Source organism: Hyla sarda, chromosome 1 (assembly GCF_029499605.1).
Source record: "Hyla sarda isolate aHylSar1 chromosome 1, aHylSar1.hap1, whole genome shotgun sequence".
In the NCBI taxonomy this organism is placed as follows: Eukaryota; Metazoa; Chordata; class Amphibia; order Anura; family Hylidae; genus Hyla; species Hyla sarda.
In genome coordinates, this window is record NC_079189.1 from 74,044,239 (window position 1) to 74,056,421 (window position 12,183).

Sequence of the window (12,183 nt, forward strand, 5' to 3'; positions counted from 1 at the left end):
ACACCTTAAGGGCGAAGAGCGTGTTTTAAATACTGGTAACATGACCAGGGCGTACAGGTACACCCCTGGTCCTTTAGAGGTCAGCAGCCAGGACCCAGGGTTTATGCCAAGAATTACAGATCGGGCCCATGCTGATAAAAACTACAGATCACAGCGCAGAAAATGACCCCTCATATAGCCCCGTTTGCGGAAAAATAAAAAAGTAATAGGGGTCAGAAGATAATTGTAAACATGATAATTTTGGTACATGTAGTTAGGATTTTTTTAAAGTAATAAAATAAAACCTACATGAATTGCGTCTTTTTAATCTTATGGATCTACAGAATAAAGAAAAGGTGTCATTTTTACCTAAAAGTGCACTGTGTAGAAATGGAAGCCCCCAAAAGTTATAAAATAGCATTTTTTGTTCACCCCACTAGTAAGTTTTTTTTTTTTTTTGCAGCAGAAGTCCTTACAAAGTACAATTGGTGACCCAAAAAACAAGCCCTCATATGGGTCTGTAGGTGCAAAAATTTAAAGTGTTATGATTTTTAGAAGGGGAGGAGGAAAAAACTAAAATCGCTTTGTCCTTAAAGGGGTATTCCAAGCAAAAACTTTTTTATATATATCAACTGGCTCTGGAAAGTTAAACAGATTTGTAAATTACTTCTATTAAAAAATCTTAATCCTTCCAATAGTTATTAGCTTCTGAAATTTTCTGTCTAACTGCTCAATGATGATGTCACATCCCGGGAGCTGTGCATGATGGGAGAATATCCCTTGCATGATGGGAGAATATCTCCATAGGAGCTGGACAGCTCCCGGGACGTGAGTCATCAGAAAGCAGTTAGACAGAAAACAGCAACTCAACTTCAGAATCTAATAACTATTGGAAGGATTAAGATTTTTTTAATAGAAGTAATTTACAAATCTGTTTAACTTTTTGGACCCAGTTGATATATAAAAAAAAAGTTTTTGCCTGGAATACCCCTTTAAGGTCAAAATGGGTTTCGTCCTTAAGGGGTTTAGTTGCTGCTCTGAGAAAGGAGAGTCCAGTAGACAGACTTTCTTCTCTCTGTATTAGAGATAACAGCAGGGAAGAGGGCTTGTGGACAGAGAAAAGGAAACACTGGAGGACCGCTCACATTGGCTGTAGATGAAGAGCTGTCTGCTGGAAAGAACACCATGGGCTGTGTACAAATATAGCAAGAAGCAAACTGTAGAGGCTGTAGAAGAGAAACTAAACAACTTTTTATTAAAGTCCTAAGGAGAAATTGTTTTGCACCTACTGCATTTATCAGCATATAACAAGCACCTTCATTTTCACAGGAAAATTTGAGGGGAAAAAAATTATGAAAAATAAATGACTTGGAAGCTCTGAACTATATGCCTCCTTATCCCACCAACTTTGATTCCCCCTGCTCCTCAGTTTGGTCCCCCCTCCGTGCCACATAATTCATCCCCTTTTATGAGCCTCTGTACTACATTTACCCCCTCCCCCTCTGGTCCCCTGTGTGCATCCTTTCCCCTGTTATTCCCCCATCTGCTCTTTATCCCATCTCTTCTTGTTATCCCCCTCTGCTCGTTATCCCCCCCCCCCCCCCTGCTCGTTATCCCCCCCTGCTTTTGATGTTTTTTATACTCCATTACATGGCTACGCTCCGGCAGGCTCAGGTCAGCGGCAGGTCTGGCAAGGCTGTGCGGCAGGTATGTCCAGGACCAGTGACTACTCCTCTGCACGGCATCAGGGACGTTACTCCTCATTCCCTGAAGCCGCTGCTGGTCAATGTGGCCGCAGTGCTGGCTGCTTGTTAACGTTCAGCAGCCTGGCCGCAGCCACTTTAGAACAGTCACCAGCCGCGGCTGCAGGGAATAAGGACACCCTGACACCATGCAGAGGAGCCGGCAGGAGACGGGGTCGTAAGACCCTGCCGATGACCTGAGCTTGCCAGATCGCCGCCAGGTAATGGAATATAAAATGCAGAGCAAGGGGAGAGGTGTCCTGGCCCGCAGGAGCCGCGACTGGTCACTGTTTTAAAGCGGCCGGGCTGCTGATCTTTAACAAACAGCTGGCGCTGCGGCCTCTTTGAATCAGTGACCAGAACATTTATCAGCGTATAACTGGCAGGTAGGGTTTTTGCCATAAAGTTTTAAAAGTGCGTGTTATTCGCCAATAAATACGGTAAATAAGGTAGAAGTAGTAAATGCTTAGAGTAGTAAAACCTTAAAAAGACATTTTCTATTATGATGTTTTGAGTAAAATTGAGATCTATATTCTTGAAATTTTCAGGTTCGCATGGCACTGAAAAAAGCAGAAAAGGAGTTTGAATTGAGGAGTAACTGGTCTGTTCCCGATACGCTCCAGAAATGGCTGCAGTTAACACATGAGGTGGAAGTGCAGTACTACAACATCAAGAAACAGAATGCTGAAATGCAGCTCGCAATAGCCAAAGAGGAGGTAAGTTGGTTCAAAGGAAAGAGATTTGTATGGAATGCATTATATTTGATAAAACTGTAGTGTCTATAGCACATATGCACAAATGGCTACCTTAGCAGGTTACTGCTGTGCTCAGACATCAGGAGTCTTTAAGATGAGGGTTTGTTGCATTAAATTGTCATATATTGTAAATATAGAATGCCAATTAGGTTTAGAGTACGGATGGGTTCACACCACGATTTTGCTATGCGGTTTCAGCATACGGTTTCATAAAAAAAAAAAAGCGTGCACATAGACTTCCCATTTAAAACTGTATGCACTATAATGTATACGGTTGTCTGTTTTTGAAACCATATGGTTTTTAACTTTTTATTTTTATAAATTTTTTTTTTCCCGTACAGAAAACCATGGCCTACCACGGTTTTTGGTTCGGGTGAAAAACCGTATTAAACCGTATACATTTTATTTTATTTTTTTTTAACATGGGAGTCAATGGGAACCGTAAATAACCGTATGTGCGTACGGTTCCATGCAGTTTTCGCCATACGGTTTTTGACTTTTGCACAGTTTTTTTTCTTGGAATTTCAATCAAACGAATGAAACTTTATTCATAATGGAGTGAAAAGTTAAAAACGTATACGTTTTTTTCTTACACGGCTGCAACCGGACATCATTTTTCAAACCGTATACAGATAAAAATTTGCACACGTTTCGATACAGTTTAGCCAGGTTTTGAGAAATCAGTTTTTTTTTAAATCAAAAACCTGATCCAGGTACTGTATTGCAAAAATGTGGTGTGAACCCAGCCTACCATGGAGGCTGAAGCCAGCTTTCCGAGCTTCCCTGCCTCTGTCCTGTATTCTCTGTTTACTCTCATGTCCTAGTCATTTAGATGTGAGTGAAGAATGAATATGCTGATGATGTTCGGGCAGAGTGCAGCATACAGGATGGAGGCAGGGAAGATCAGCAGGCCAGCTCCTGCCTCCATTGTGCTCTAAACCTAATTAGCATTCTAACAACGGGGGCCATATTTTTAAAACATCTGGACAAATGTAAGTAATTCCTCGTTCTACTCCTGTTCATTCGCCTTTTAACTAGGGATCGACCGATATTGATTTTTTTAGGGCCGATACTGATAATCTGTGAATGTTAGGGCCGATGGCTGATAACTTATATCGATATTCTGGTATAAGTTATCGGCTCTTTCTTTAAATCAATGAACTACAGCGGCTTTTGCGGGGCCATAGACCGCCGCCCGCTTCTCTCCCCCTGCCTGTCCTTTAAATGTCTAAGAATCTGGCATGCATTTTTTTTACATTTTATATTGCGTTATGTAGGCGATGGATTTCTTTCACTTGGTATTCAATGTAGTTTTTAATCATGAATCATGTGTCTTTGTTTCACTACATCCAGTAGCTGTCATTTACTTATATTTTAGGCAGAGAAAATAAAGAAGAAAAGGAGCACAGTCTTTGGAACATTACATGTTGCCCACAGCTCATCGCTGGACGAGGTGGACCATAAGATTCTTGAAGCAAAGTAAGTTCATTCATCATGGCACCCTCAAAGCTTTATCTGGGTGACTTTTCTCTACAAACATTTTTAAAGGGAACCAATCATCAAATTGGCAAAAATTGGCAAAGCGTTATATAGGGTAAAATCTTTATTTTCACCATTCCCGGGGGAAGCTCCTGCCCCCAGGGAGAGTGAAGATATGAAGTTATAAACTAATCACCGCCGCCACCGTAAGTAGTCACCTGGGTGGGGAGGTCTTCTCATCTACTTCCGTTCTTAGGCCGGGAGCGACGCCCCCTCCGCTTGATTGACGGGCAGCGTCATCGTTCTGCTCCGTCTGTTCAGTGAGCGAAACAGTGACGCGGCTCATCAATCAAGCGGAGGGGGCGTCGCTCCCGGTCGAAGAACGGTAGTTGGTGAGGAGAGCTCCCCGCCCAGGTGACTACTTACGGCGGCGGCGGAGACTAGTTTATAACTTCATATCTTCACCATCCCTGGGGGCAGGAGCGTGCCCCGGGGATGGTGAGGACAACAATTTTACCCTATATAACACTTTGCCAAGCATTATATAGGGTAAAATCTGATGATTGGTTCCCTTTAAGCCCCCCATTTATGTATACTGTATGGAATAACTTGGGTGCTTTATTTGAAAAGCCGGATTGTCATTTTTGGGCCTACTGATTTTGGGGGATAAGAATGTAATCGTCGTCCCCCCCCCCAAAGAACACAGATAACAGATGGTGACAAAGACAAGTGTGCTAGATGACAAACTCTGCATCAGTGTGTTCATGTACGTAAATGATGTGAAGGTGTCACGATCACACCCTATCAGTCCAGTCAAGATGCTAGAGAGTGTGTGATGGTGCAAGGGTTAAAGCCTCCAGCCTCTGGGTATCCACTACTAGTCCCAGAAAGTCACCAAATTAACCCTTTGATAAACGTGTTTCACCAGAGCTTCCTTCAGAAAGGTGAGCTCATATATTTAGAGATCAAAGACCAGAGCTGATTAATGAAACAGTTAATCTGATAAGGTACAAAAATATGAGTTCAGCAAGACAAGGTCAGCAAACAAAAAGTCCTTACAGCATAATGGTACAGCAGTCCTTGTGAGTGAGAGTCCAGCTGTATCTTAGGATGTCTTGTCAGCTTTTGCCACAGACTCGGACAAAGTTTTGTCCAGCATCTCCGCTTTATAGTGGGGTTTTTTTAGGAGGGAAAAGGGAATTAATCTGGGGGGGGGGTCTGCCATCCCATCCCTCTTTCCTGGTCCCTTATCTTAGTTTGTTTTATGATGGCCAGAGTGCCTGACTTCAAAGGAGGTATAACGCAGATAGATAGACCCCCCCCCCCCATTAAAGCTGGAATACACCAAAACGAATACACAGTCTGAATGAACCCTCCCCCATGCCTTAGATTATACATTATACACAAATACAGTTATAATTCACATGTATGATTCCATAATCAGGCCTTGGGCTCGACAGAAGGTAGTTAGGATGGCATTTCAGTATTCCTCCCATGCTCTGACGGGGACTTTTCATTTTGCAGGAAAGCTCTTTCTGAGTTAACCACATGTCTGCGAGAGCGACTTTATCGTTGGCAACAGATTGAGAAGATGTGTGGTTTTCAGATCGTCCACAATTCGGGTTTGCCAAACCTGACATCTACGCTTTACTCTGACCACAGTTGGGTGGTTATGCCCAGGGTCTCAATTCCTCCTTACCCGATAGCTGGTGGGGTGGATGACTTGGATGAAGATACGCCTCCAATCATTTCCCAGTTCCATGGTATGTATGTTCTTTTTCTGTCTGGTAGCAGTTATAACTGCTCATCGTGAGAAATAACTTGTATGTATAGAGGCTTTAGAAATAGAGAAGGTTATTTGCACATACTTCATTATCTAATTTACTGATTTATTTTACATTTTTTTTTTCTCAGACAAGCTACATTACATATGTATAATCTCTTTATCCCATAGGCACCATGTATACTTGCTTTTTAAAGCTTAGGAGCACTGTGTAAAATGTTTCAGGTCCTTTCAGGAATTAACATTCCCCATTCAGGAATTAAAGACAACCCATTTTTAAGGGTCACCACATCAGTTGTGGAGTGACACATTGCATGCTGGGTGATGGCATTCTTGAGGCACCCATCTAATGCTCAGAGTATTGACATAGGCATGAAACTGGCTATTCTCTCATTGATTTACTCAATAGGTGTCCCATCTAGCGTAGAGTTCACCTCTCCATGCCAAATGCCAGATTAGGAAGACATGAATGACGGGCCGTGGCGTGATGTCACGAGGGGGGGCATGGCGTAACATCACGTCTCCGTCTCACGGGCAGCGCCCAGCACTGAATGCCGGAAGCTGCACTGAGATCATGAGGGTCCCAGCAGCGGGACCCCCGCAATCAAACATCGTATCGATACGATATCTAAGGCCGGAAATCCCCTTTTCACAATGCAAAAATTCCACAGCAGAAGCAGAATAATCGTACAAGCGAAAATAAGAAAATGTGTATTATATCTAATTAGACAAAAAATTTAAATTTTTTTGTCCCTGCTCTCAAACTTCTTCCTTCTCCCCCTCCCCTGTGAGACCATATTCCACTCAGCTCATCTGTGTCCTGTGTCTGCAAGACAAGCCAATTAAAGTCTATAGGGGGGGGGGGGGGGGGAGAGAAGGCTCGCTGCCCACTGGTTCTGGGAGAACTTAAAATTATAGATGAAGCCTGCTGAGCAGAAATCTGCCAAAAAATACAATATACCACTAATATAATGGCCATAAATAGTGCTTTTTATGTACACACAGGAAAACTTATCCTGAAAAGTCAACTAAAATGATACAGGTACACTTTAAGCCTCATTCCACCACAAAACTCCCCCGATCTAAATAAACCCTTTCAATGCAATTACCACCTATTTTGTCCCAACTTAACCCAAGATGGGTGCCAAATCTATTTGCAAACTAAACGGCATACTGACTGAGACAGGAAATGATGTCATGTGACTTATAATTGCAGACAGAACATCTTATAGAGCCGTGTTTCCCAACCAGTGTGCCTCCAGCTGTTGCAAAACTACAACTCCCAGCATGCCCGGACAGCCAAAGGCTGTCCGGGCATGCTGGGAGCTGTAGTTTTGCAACAGCTGGAGGCACACTGGTTGGGAAATGCTGTTTTAGAGCATGGCATGCTTTATCTGTTACATAAGACACATGTTTTCTCAAGTGTAATATAAATGTCACTCATTTACGCAGCAGACAGCTGTACAAAAAATTCATAAGCCAAATTATGCAGCCATTAAACTTGCTTATTAAAATTGACTAACCTGTCACATTTGGTAGAATACAGATACCTGGACAGTGTCTACTAATATAGTGTTGATTGGTTGTCATTAGAGATGAGCGAACTTACAGTAAATTCGATTCGTCACGAACTTCTCGGCTCGGCAGTTGATGACTTTTCCTGCGTAAATTAGTTTAGCTTTCAGGTGCTCCCGTGGGCTGGAAAATTTGGATACAGTCCTAGGAGACTCTTTCCTAGGACTGTATCCACCTTTTCCAGCCCACCGGAGCAACTGAAAGCTGAACTTATTTATGCAGGATAAGTTATCAACTGCCGAGCCGAGAAGTTCGTGACGAATCGAATTTACTGTAAGTTCGCTCATCTCTAGTTGTCATAGTAGCTGGGGTCCTTCTGAAGACTCCCGTGGCCACCATTGATTGTGCCCTTTTTATACCCTGCTACAGGCAGAATGTAATGGAACACAGAATGACGTTACACAGCAATACATAAGCAAGTGATTATATAGACAAGTCCCCCCCCCCCCCCCCCCCCCCCCTTCCATTTTAGACAGAAGAAAATAGTTGATAAATGACAGTCGGGTGCAGATCACTGTACTTACCAGATAACTTAGGTTACTGCTTGGTTCCTATACCCTAAGGAATAGAAAGTAAGTAACAAATCCCAAAAATAGCAGTCATCAAAGTTATATGGATTGAAAGTGTTAATTTATTGCCACTACATAGGTGAAGGAAGAAGCACAGGGCCCTGCGGTTCTTCTTCCTTCACCTACTATTTAGTGGTAATAGATTAATACTTTCCATCCATATAACTTTGAGGACTGGTATTTTTTGGATTTGTAAAAGAAAATAGTAAACTGTAAATATATATTTTTATTACCCTGCATAGCAATAACCATAGATTTAAAAAGCTACCAAAAAGACCCATTACCCCCAAAATATTAACAATTAAAAAAAACTACAGATCACTGCACAAAAAAAGCCCTCGCGTAGCAATGTAAACCAAAAGATACCGTAAGTTTAGAATAGTTTAAAAGAAAAAAATAATTAAATGTAGGGAAACGTAACAATGCTAAAGTTAGCATATCATTTTTACTCCACGGTGACACAATTTCAGTTGTTTTTTATTTTAATATTTTTTTTATTTTACTCCACTATTATTTCACTCCATGTCCTAGAAGGTGAGGAGGAAAATAGCAAAAGCAAAAAAAAAAAAAAAAAAAAAAAAAAGTACAATTTCTGCGGCAGAAAGAAGTTAATGGATAATAGTTATTTTGACGTCACCAGTAGAGATGAGCGAACTTACAGTAAATTCGATTCGTCACGAACTTCTCGGCTCGGCAGTTGATGACTTTTCCTGCATAAATTAGTTCAGCTTTCAGGTGCTCCGGTGGGCTGGAAAAGGTGGATACAGTCCTAGGAAAGAGTCTCCTAGGACTGTATCCACCTTTTCCAGCCCACAGGAGCACCGGAAAGCTGAACTAATTTATGCAGGATAAGTCATCAACTGCCGAGCCGAGAAGTTCGTGACAAATCGAATTTACTGTAAGTTCGCTCATCTCTAGTCACCAGCTCAGGCCTGAGGCTGTAAAACTGAAAGACTCATTTCCGTAGAGGTACATTGTTGTCATAGAGATATTAAAAAAATAAAGAGAGAAATGAAATTCAACAACCTCTACCTCCTACCAGGTACGGGTGCTGCACTTGTTCGTGTCCATGTATTTTGGACAGTTTTATCCAGATCTGTGGCTACCGTACACCTGACATGAATGGGAATAGGAGCTGTTGTCCTCAGAATCTCAGTAGTGCAGCCTTATGTGTGCAGGCTATAGCAGTGGTCTCATAACTCTGCACCTCCAGCTGTTTAAAAGATGACAACTTCCAGCATGCCGAGACCGCTAGGCTGTAGGGTTACTGTAGGCCATATTTTTAAGCATTTACGCTTCACAACCTTCATCACTTCTTTAGTTTGGCTTAAAGGGGTCCTCTGGTGGAAAAAAAATTATTTTTTATTTTTTTTGTATTTTTTTTTTAAATCAACTGGTGCCAGAAAGTTAAACAGATTTGTAAATTACTTATTTAAAAAAAAATCTTTACCCTTCCAGTACTTTTTGCAGCTGTATGCTATAGAGGAAATTCTTTTCTTTTTGAATTTCTTTTTTTTTTTTTTCTTGTCCACAGTGCTATCTGCTGACACCTCTGTCTGTATCAGGAACTGTCCAGAGCAGGAGAAAATCCCCAGTGCAACCTATGCTGCTCTGGACACTTCCTGATATGGACAGAGGTGTCAGCAGAGAGCAATGCGGACAAGACAAAAAAGAAATTAAAAAAGAAAAGAATTTCCTCTGTAGCGTACAGCTGCAAAAAAGTAATGGAAGGGCAAAGATTTTTTTTTTTTTTTTTTTAATAGAAGTCATTTACAAATCTGTTTAACTTTCTGGCACCAGTTGATTTAAAAAAGAAAAAAAAAAATGTTTTCCACCGGAATACCCCTTTAAGGCAGTTTATTAGAATTATTCACAGTCCTGACAATGCATTGGTAATGGTCTCCTGAAAAATGCTGGTAAGTCACGTACACGAAGGGAGGGGCTGAGGAGCTGGATCGCTGTCGTCTGTACACAAAGGGATTATTATTAATGTATTTTTTTCATGGTGCTGAAATACTTGATGTAAGACTTGTACACAAAAGATTTGGCTGTAGCCTTGTAATGGATTAAGCTGCTGTTTGTTTTTTAATAGAAGACATATTGAGTTACTCTGGGCTTTACCAATGTTTCAATCTGGATCTGAATCAGACAAGGACCTGTGGCCTCTCCTGACCTGTTTGGTTTAGTCAATATTTATCCCGGGGAATTAACAATTCTGTATCTTTTTATTTTTGTATATTTTTTTGCATTTTTTTTTTGTTCCTCCTGGCAATGTATGAGTAAATCGACAACTGGATGATACAGTTTTCCTTGTAAGGGTGGGTTCACACTACGTTTTCTCCCATACGGGAGCGCATACAGCAGGGGGGAGCTAAAAGCTCGCGCTCCCGTATGTCACCGTATGCGCTCCCGTATGTCATTCATTTCAATGAGCCGGTCGGATTGAAACGTTCGGTCCGGTCGGCTCATTTTTGCGCCGTATACGCTTTTACAACCGGACCTAAAACTGTGGTCAACCACGGTTTTAGGTCCGGTTGTAAAAGCGCATACGGCGCAAAAATGAGCCGACCGGACCGAGCGTTTCAATCCGGCCGGCGCTCCCGTATGGGAGAAAACGTAGTGTGAACCCACCCTTAATGGGGTGTGTCCTTACACCAGTCTTTACTAACCAATGTGCCTCTAGCTGTTGCAAAACTCCAACTCCCAGCTGTCCGGGCATGATGGGAGTTGGAGTTTTGCAACAGCTGGAGGCCCACTGACTAGGAAACACTGCCTGCCCTAGACACCGACACTCCTAGAATAGGAATAGCTATGTTTATATAGCAGACAGGCCCTCTTTAGCAAACATACACCCCGGCATCGGGTAAAGGCACTACTTTGGGCCACGTTGGGGCTTCACAGCGACTTTGTCTTAACCCCTTAAGGACTCAGCCCATTTGGGCCTTAAAGGGGTAGTCCAGTGGTGAAAAACGTATCCCCTATCCTAAAGATAGGGGATAAGTTTGAGATTGCGGGGGGTCCGACCGCTGGGGCCACCTGCGATCTATCTGTACGGGGGCCAGGCTCTCCGGCCAGATAGCGGGTGTCGACCTCCGCAAGAAGTGGCGGCCGACACGCCCCCTCAATACATCTCTATGGCAGAGCCGGAGATTGCCGAAGGCAGCGCTTCGCCTCTGCCATAGAGTTGTATTGAGGGGGCGTGTCGGCCGCCGCTTCGTGCGGAGGTCGACACGCCCCCTTCCCGCGGGCTGTCGGGGCTCCGTACAGGAGATCGCAGGGGGCCCCAGCCGTCTGACCCCCCGCGATCTCAAACTTATCCCCTATCCTTAGGATAGGGGATAAGTTGTTCACCATTGGACTACTCCTTTAAGGACTCAGACAATTTTTATTTTTACGTTTTAGTTTTTTCCTCCTCGCCTTCAAAAAATCATAACTCTTTTATATTTTCATCCACAGACTAGTATGAGGGCTTGTTTTTTGCGCGACCAGTTGTCCATTGTAATGGCATCACTCACTTTACCATAAAATGTATGGCGCAACCAAAAAAAAATACTATTTGTGTGGAGAAATTTAAAAGAGAACCACAATTTTGCAAATTTTGGAAGGTTTCGTTTTCACGCCGTACAATTTACAGTAAAAGTGACGTGTTCTTTATTCTTTGGGTCAATATGATTAAAATGATACCATGATAATATACTTTTCTATTACTGTTGCGCTTAAAAAAAAAAATCTCAAACTGTTTAACCAAATTAGTATTTTTAAAATCCCCCTATTTATAAGACCTATAACTTTTTGATTTTTTCGTATAAGCGGCGGTATGAGGGCGCATTTTTTTTGCGACATGAACTGTACTTTTTATTGATGCCATATTTGCTTATATAAAAATTAATACTTTTTTAAATAATTTTTTTGGGAATAAAATGTTCGCCGTTCACCGTACGGGATCATTAACATTTTATTTTAATAGTTGGGATATTAACGCACGCGGCAATACAAAATATGTATGTAAAATATTTATTTTTACACTTTTTGGGGGTGAAATAGGGAAAATGGGACAATTTACGTTTTTATTGGGGAGGGGACTATTTATAACAATCATTTGATTGCTAATACTGTTCAGTGCTATGTATAGGACATAGCACTGATCGGCATTATCGGTCATCTTCTGCTCTGGTCTGCTCGATCGCAGACCAGAGCAGAAGACCCCGGGAGACGGCCGGAGCAAGGTGAGGGGACCTCCGGCCGACATGCTGGATGATCGGATCATCCATTTAAAGTACCGCGATGCTGCAGATGCCGTG

At 42.3% G+C, this 12,183-nt stretch overlaps 1 protein-coding gene and 1 long non-coding RNA gene across 4 annotated transcripts in view; one reads left to right on the forward strand and one right to left on the reverse strand.

Annotated features, from left to right (window-relative positions):
• Window positions 1–12,183, forward strand: part of STIM2 (stromal interaction molecule 2) — a 137,705-nt gene that overhangs the window by 119,170 nt on the left and 6,352 nt on the right. For all 3 annotated transcript variants that reach the window (XM_056556051.1, XM_056556058.1, XM_056556067.1), the window contains 3 exons: window positions 2,270–2,437; window positions 3,855–3,955; window positions 5,480–5,718. In XM_056556051.1, coding sequence (XP_056412026.1) covers window positions 2,270–2,437; window positions 3,855–3,955; window positions 5,480–5,718 — 508 coding nt within the window. The remainder of the gene's footprint in view (window positions 1–2,269; window positions 2,438–3,854; window positions 3,956–5,479; window positions 5,719–12,183) is intronic.
• Window positions 1–12,183, reverse strand: part of LOC130355662 (uncharacterized) — an 80,751-nt gene that overhangs the window by 21,391 nt on the left and 47,177 nt on the right. The window lies entirely within an intron of this gene.